The 7,043-nt window shown below is 46.4% G+C and overlaps 1 protein-coding gene across 1 annotated transcript; it reads left to right on the top strand.

The window, feature by feature from the left end:
- The first annotated feature begins 3,223 nt into the window (after positions 1 to 3,223).
- Positions 3,224 to 7,043, top strand: CCDC105 (coiled-coil domain containing 105). Its single transcript, XM_053473202.1, has 8 exons — positions 3,224 to 3,314; positions 3,970 to 4,418; positions 4,599 to 4,703; positions 4,788 to 4,932; positions 5,261 to 5,415; positions 5,674 to 5,769; positions 6,015 to 6,128; positions 6,784 to 7,043. The coding sequence occupies exons 2-8, from the start codon at positions 4,002 to 4,004 to the stop codon at positions 6,964 to 6,966; spliced, it is 1,215 nt and encodes a 404-aa protein (XP_053329177.1). The 5' UTR covers positions 3,224 to 3,314; positions 3,970 to 4,001; the 3' UTR covers positions 6,967 to 7,043.

Genomic DNA, 7,043 nt, shown 5'->3' with positions numbered 1-7,043 from the left:
AATCTATATATATAAAAAAATAGCCAAAAAAAGATAATAAAAAGACAATGAAGTGAGGCAGATAAATTAGATAAATTGAGTCTCTGCAAAGCTTTATTACAGACTTTAAAATGTATTTAATGTTATATTTAATATTATATTTAAATATACTCCTATATAGTGAATATATATTTTACAATAGATACAATAGTCAATATTTTCATTACTAATGACAGCGATGAAAATTGATTCTATAAGGAATACCTTCTTACCACCTCGATAGCCTCAAGGTAATTAATTAGAGCTTTAAATATCATTTAGGGATGCGTTTTCACAGCATAAATCAGTTCCCAATTAACAAGCCCGTGGAGGGGTAATTAATGAGTTGTTTACCGCACACACGCACCGTCATTTGAAACTTTTTTTTTTTTGCACATGGTGTCGTGTCACTAATTATCTAAACACCGGAGGAAGTCTCGTCAGCCCTTAATTCCTCATTATCTTACTTGAAATTAAACTGTTGCGCTTAATTAACTTTTTCCGAATTAGATCCGTGGACCAGAACTGGTGGACCAGGACACAGAACAAAATGGATCTTCGCTGGCAGGGGGGTGGGCACAGTCCCTAAAATGCAGGAGACACTGATATCAGGGGAAGACGGGGTAATGGGGGGCATCGGCCAACTCCCCCCCCCCACTGCCCTGATTTATACACTTTTGGCCAAGTACCTGAAGCTTTGTCTGTTATAGGTTGGGTACATTATTTGTTGGGCCACTTCTCCACGTGACTGGATTTGCCCTCGGGGTTGAATGTTACCTGCCTTCCTGCCCCCCCTTGCCTTCTGGCTTAAAACATCAGAGACCATCAGACTTCTGCTTCGTTTCAGCTATATTATTTCTTCTGTGTTTCTCCGGCACTCTCACTCATTCCCTGCTTTTTCACATGCATACGATAGCTGGAGTGTCTCTTTCATTTAATATGATCACCCACGATGCAAGTAGTGCTGGCAGGGGTGAGCCGAGGGTTAGTTGCATACATAGTAACACGCAAACTCGCTTTAACACCCTCTCACTCTAACGCCATACCCATATATACACAGAGGCAATTCCTCTCCCTCTCATGCCACTAATCCTAGGCTCACCCCTGATGTCTCGCCATACAGGAGACGCACGCAAGCTGACACCAAATGCTAGCACACATACACTCACGCTAACACCCCACACTCCAGCATACACTTACACATACGTGCATGCACTCTACCGCCATACAATAACATACTCTCACACTAACAAATGTTTAATTTCCCACAATCCCTCAGTGAAGATTGTATTGGTATTCCTACTGTCAGCTCCTGGACTCTTTCCGCATTGTTTCAGCAATATGTGCATTCGGCTTTATAACTAGGTGTTAACAGCACCTCCTCTCCTCACCCCCACTATTTCCTTTTGTCTAAACCTTTTTTGGGCCATCACCTAAAGTTGTCTTGTGTTCAACTTGCAATTCCACAAATGTCCACCAGGGTGCTTAGCAAACAAACCTTGGCTAAGCCTGACCCAGAGCAGCACCCCAGCTGCCTCCTGCCACCTGCCTCCATGGAGCTGAACACCCAGGTATGACATCATAAATCCTGAATAAGGATGGTCAGCATGCACTTCATTATTGAGGTTGTGCAGGCTGGTGTATAGAGACTGGTCTACGAGGGAGCTCTCTGCTCTCCGTAGCCGGCCCATGGAGCAGCGACACGCCACTGAGCCTGATCACCCAACAGGTCGATCTGCCCCTTGTTACATGGAAGAGGGGCTGCTGTCCAACTAGACCAGAATATGCCGCTGCTGACTCGAGTAACAAGAATTTCAGGCGGCATTTATATCGTTTCTGGGCTCCTTTTGTTTGATGTTGCCTTTCTGTACACATGTTATGGAAAGTACTGAGCATATCTGACTTACGTCAACGACTGCGTCACTAGTAGACCACATGGCTGGAATTGCCCCACAGGGGGCAAATGCTGAAAATTGAACTGTTTTTACACTGTTGCTGCTTTCTACTATGATTGATGGCAAGTTACACTTCTGTGCTGCTCAAGCCAGGATGATGCGAGGTATCGCATATATTCCTACAGAAAATAAGATGTGTAATATACATATATATATATATATATATATATATATATATACACACAATAGGTTTAAGAACTTTAATTAGGAATACTCTGGACTGTGACCTTTCTCACTGTTGTCTTTTGTAATTGCAATTCCTCCTGAAGCCACTAGGGGTTTGGAATAAAAATACAGAGACCAAGAGTTCCCCTTTTAAAAAATAAAATGCACGTGAAAAAAATTATAGTAGCATCTTAATTGCTAGAAAATTCAAAATAGTTTGAGTAATTAATATCAATAAAAAAATGAATCAATAGTCAATTTAAATTTTTAAGTCTTGAACAAACATTTTCTTTTATGTTTTTTTTATTACTTAAAATCATTATCAATTTTGACCACACGGTGTCACTACAACACCACACATTACATACATCCAGCACACCTTAATGTATCTGTAACATAATGAGATCCATGCCATGCAATAAAAGACACTAAATGCATATTCTATGGGTCATCCAAGCACAGGGTCTCGGATGTTTAGGGAGCACTCAAACTACACGTTCTAATTTATATATCCAATTTGAATAAACGTAAATGTATTTGTATTGCGGTCGTTTATTGGAGACTTTAGTCGAAGAGCAGAAAAAGATGCATATGGGGGGGGGGATTCTGAAGACCATACTGGACTCCATGCAAATGTAATGAGACCTCTCAGCTATCATATTCATTAAAGTGCATATCATATGATGACTGGGGTGTCTCTTTAATAGTGCCAGCGTAATTGCGCACCCCCTCTGGCACACGAAGGGTTAATACCGGACTTTTCAACCGATCACTCCTCTTGACTAATTTATTTTAATACTTGTGTTTGACGAGGCCCAGGAAATCTTGTTGCTTAGGGATCCCAAGAATCAGGAATGTAAAAGGTATAATTTGCCTATATATATATATATATTATAGAAAGTGTCAGCCCACGGGGTTAGAAGGTTCATAGAACCAGCACACCGTGCAAACTGTATAGAGGGGGAGCCGCCACTGGATATATTACCCTGTCTGTGAATGTGTCATCTCGTGACACTGTGATGACATCATAACAAATGGACAGAGCAACAAGATGTACATAGTAACGGTATCCAGAGAGACACATACACAGATCCGGGGGGAAGGGACAGCGAGGGCATCGAAGAGACAGATACACGGGGCAGATGCCAGCGGCAAAGAGGCAATCACTGACTACAGGTAAGACACGGGTGACCGGTTCGCTCGGTAGACCCACAACGTCTTCGGGGTGACGTCTCAATACCAAAAGGTTGCAGGAACTATTTAAATCTCACTATTATAGTATACATCATGGAGGGTGGCTGGAAGATGGGCTGAGCTGGCCCTGTATAGTGTATAGTTAAAGGGACGCTCCAATGTCCCCCGCTGCCCCATTGAGGAACGCATATTCAAGTATTTTCTAAGTATTCTTCAATTGTTTGCTGCGGCGTGGCACTGTCCGCTTATTGAAGTGCTTTTTACACACATTGGGGGGTTTCGTTAGACCCCCTGGAACATGAGCCAGCGATGGAGCTGGCTGGCAGTGAGTACAATGCGCATGCACTTTAGTGAGCGGGTACGTTTGCTGAATACACCATGAAGATTTAAAGGGCCCATTCATTAAAATGGATATGATGGCTGCAGTGCCATTTAATGCCATGTTTCATTGCACCAGTTTAAGTATACATTATACAGGGCCAGAGCAGCCCTCGCTGGACAAGCTCACTGGATGAGATGTCCATCCCTCATTTTATTGGGTATACCTGGGGCAGGTGCCGGGGGTGCTACACACCCGAGGGATGCCCCCCTATGCAAGGACTTTCGTTAGGATGACTTTATTATTTCTCTTGTCTAGCGGTTCACTAAGGGGCTTTCTTCTCAGTCCCTATGGCGGCCCGGCCGGTGGGCTCTGCCTCATGGCGCGATGCCTCATATCAGACAATACGGCTGGCACAGAACCTGCAGCTGCTCCCCTTTAACGCCGACGCTCCATCAAACACCGAAAAGAGGCTGATGAGCCCTCAGAGCGTCTCCAAGAGCCTACAGAAAGAACGCGCGGCTCCTCCACCCTTCCACCGGGACCTGATCTCTCAGAAGTGCGACTCCCTGGCGCTCTCCTACATGAGACAGGCGCAGCATTCCGTGTTCGGCCTGAGGAAGGCGCTTCTCGAGACCAACCGCCACATCCAAAGGTTACAAAGGGTGAGGGACGCCGCGGAGAAAGCTCATGGCAACGTCAGGAGAGACATCATCACCAACCAAGAAACCGCTCAGCTCCGGGCTGCGAGGCCAAAGAGCGAGAGGGTGAGACGTTGTCTTGAGTTTCTTCCCTTATTCTGTTTCATGAGACGGAGAGAAGGCTGGACCTTCCAAACCCTGGTATCAGGACTGGTGGAGAGAAGTCTCTGCCGTGTATCACCGGTCAGTAAATCCCGCCTGATGTCTCCATTTCTAAACAGCTGATGGTTTTTCCATTCTTTCCAGCGTCCCGATGATGCCGACGCTCTACTGCAGGAGGAGAAGCGCGCTCTTCAAGACCAGAAGAAGCATTTGGAGCACCAACTGCACGAAGTCTCGAGACAGCTTAAGGTGAGAGAGGTGCCCCGGTACTCTAATTACTTGGCGTCCCATCAGTCTTCTGCACTCTCGCGCCGCCTCTCTCTCGTCGCGCAGGTTCTATACGATCATCGCCAGAAGCTCTCGGAGTTTTGCAAAGAGAAGAGTTCAGTCCTGGAGGTTGTCGGCGAGACTTCCAAACCACATTCGCCAGGAGAAGAAACAGCATGGAGTGGCCAACGTATCTGGCAAGATGACGCAGGTACCAAGTCACCTCCCAATGTACCAATAAAAACGAGATCGTGCACGGGTCCAAGAGAAGACAGAGGCTTTTACTGAGTCAACGTACAAAAAAGAATAATGATGTTAGCTTCTTGGACCTCAGCAGTCTCTTCTTTAGATGGAATGCGCATGTGACGACATATTTTTTCTAGGACCAATGCTCTCTTCTGGCTGTCTGAAACTGCAGCTCTCCTGCAAACTCCGTCTGTAATTAATAAACCCCATTATTTCCCGCCACATCGTAGCCTCTTCTGTATTCTGATCAATGATCGATACTTTGATAGATTCCGTATCGGCTGTCTCCGTAGATCTCCGGGCCGCCGTTCAGGACGCGCACCTCACCTGTCAGAGGCTGCGGAACGCGCAGTCACCACGTTGGCAGAAATCAGCGGGGGGTCCGGACCTGAGGGCAAGTCTCACCGGCGCGCTTCGCAGGAAGGCCGAGGAGAGCGCCCGCATTCGGGTAACACGATGCAACGCCACGTAGCAACACGCGATACGAACATTTAACAAACATAAAAAACATTTAACACAGACTCAGGAGCCAAATGCCTGTCCCATGCATGTTTCATTTCCTCACTGTATTACCCACTACCACTTCTGCTGGGTGGCTGTTCCATTCATCTACCACCCTCTCAGTAAAGCAAAACTTCCTTACATTGTCTAGATTTAGATTATGACCTTTTAACCCCTTCCCTACACCTGATTCCTTGCTTCCTAGGATGACGTGACGCTCGCTTTGGGAGGTGTAAGGAATTATATGCAGCGACAGCAGAGACTTCAAGATGAGATGGAAACCAGCTACCAACTTCAACTGGTCCGTATACCGCATGCAGGGCCCGGGGCACATCTGCTAGTCTCTTTATACATGCTCCTGTTCTGTGGATGCGCATGTGCAGATGTGGTGGTTAATTTTGGGGCGGGGGTTTGGCATATAAAAAAAAAACCTAACCTCTTTGACTCCAAAATGGCGTCAGATTGAATGTTGTGTAAAATAACGATGTCATAGATTTTTGATGTCATGCTGTTATGTCACCACGCCTCACACCTTTCTTCTCGCAGGGTCCTGTGTGCAGCACGGATGTCACCACGCGAGAAAGGCTCGATCGTCCATTGATGAAAATTCTTCAGAGGCACCCGGTGACCCAGCTCCCGGAGAGCACACTCATTTCCAAAGTATGATGTCATCATTAGAATTAATACCGTTTTGCTCGATTGCAAGGCGAGGTTTTTGTTTTATCAGAGATAAGACCTAATATTTTATTCACACCTTAGATCTGTGGCACCGCGGCACAGCAGACTAAGCCTAGGGGCTTATCACTGACCCGCACTCACTCTCTCTATCAATGTCTTCACTGCTTCCGTGTCCCTGTCTCCTTTCCTGCAGCTCCGCTTCTTCTCTTGCCTCTTCTTGTTCTTCTACCTTCTTTCTTCGCCCGCTTCCCAGGTAGCAGCTCCGTTATGCCCTTAATTCTGCAAAAGGCCACAACCTCCGCCTCCGATCTTTTTCTAACGGGGGTCGTCTTATAGTCAGGACTTTTCTTTTTTTTTCATTAAGATCCAAAGTTCGGGGCTCGAGTAAATACGGTCCGAGTCACTAGACACGGGCTTATTCACCAAAGCGAGAGATACGGTTTCAGCTCCGTGACTTCGTTATACACCATGAAGGTTTAACTACAGAGAGCTTCTGCTGTTGGAAGAGCTTGACCGGCCCTGTATAATGTATAGCTAAATCAGGGCGATTGCTCCTCGCTCATTGATTTATACAGCGGGGCAGTTGGAAGGGACGCCAAAGCCTCTCTCACTGGCTTTTTTTTGCCTTCTCCTTAAGGGCTCGGCCTCCCTGCAGAGATCTCTTGAAAGAACGCGTGAAAATACCGGGGTCGTGCAGAGCGCCCGCCAGAGATTAAAGGACGACGCGGGGAACAAAATGTGGGGAGAGCGGCTGGACCGAGCGGCGGTCAGACTGAGAGAGAGGAGCGCCAAGAACCGGAGAGAGAGACTGCATCTGTGATTAGAGCGCAGAGCGTCGGCGAGAGACGCAAAACACGCAACCCTGACTGAGTAATAAAGAAAGAAACGGAGCGATAA

This window comes from Spea bombifrons, chromosome 8 (genome assembly GCF_027358695.1).
Source record: "Spea bombifrons isolate aSpeBom1 chromosome 8, aSpeBom1.2.pri, whole genome shotgun sequence".
In the NCBI taxonomy this organism is placed as follows: domain Eukaryota; kingdom Metazoa; phylum Chordata; class Amphibia; order Anura; family Pelobatidae; genus Spea; species Spea bombifrons.
This window is presented reverse-complemented; position numbering and strand designations above follow the sequence as displayed.

What these genes read in the sequence shown, in the direction of transcription:
- CCDC105 (XM_053473202.1), top strand. Translation starts at nt 4,002, where the DNA reads ATGGCGGCCCGGCCGGTGGGCTCTGCCTCATGGCGCGATGCCTCATAT. An exon ending in CGAGGCCAAAGAGCGAGAGG is followed by an intron (nt 4,419 to 4,598) that starts GTGAGACGTTGT and finishes CATTCTTTCCAG; the next exon opens with CGTCCCGATGATGCCGACGC. An exon ending in AGGAGAGCGCCCGCATTCGG is followed by an intron (nt 5,416 to 5,673) that starts GTAACACGATGC and finishes CTTGCTTCCTAG; the next exon opens with GATGACGTGACGCTCGCTTT.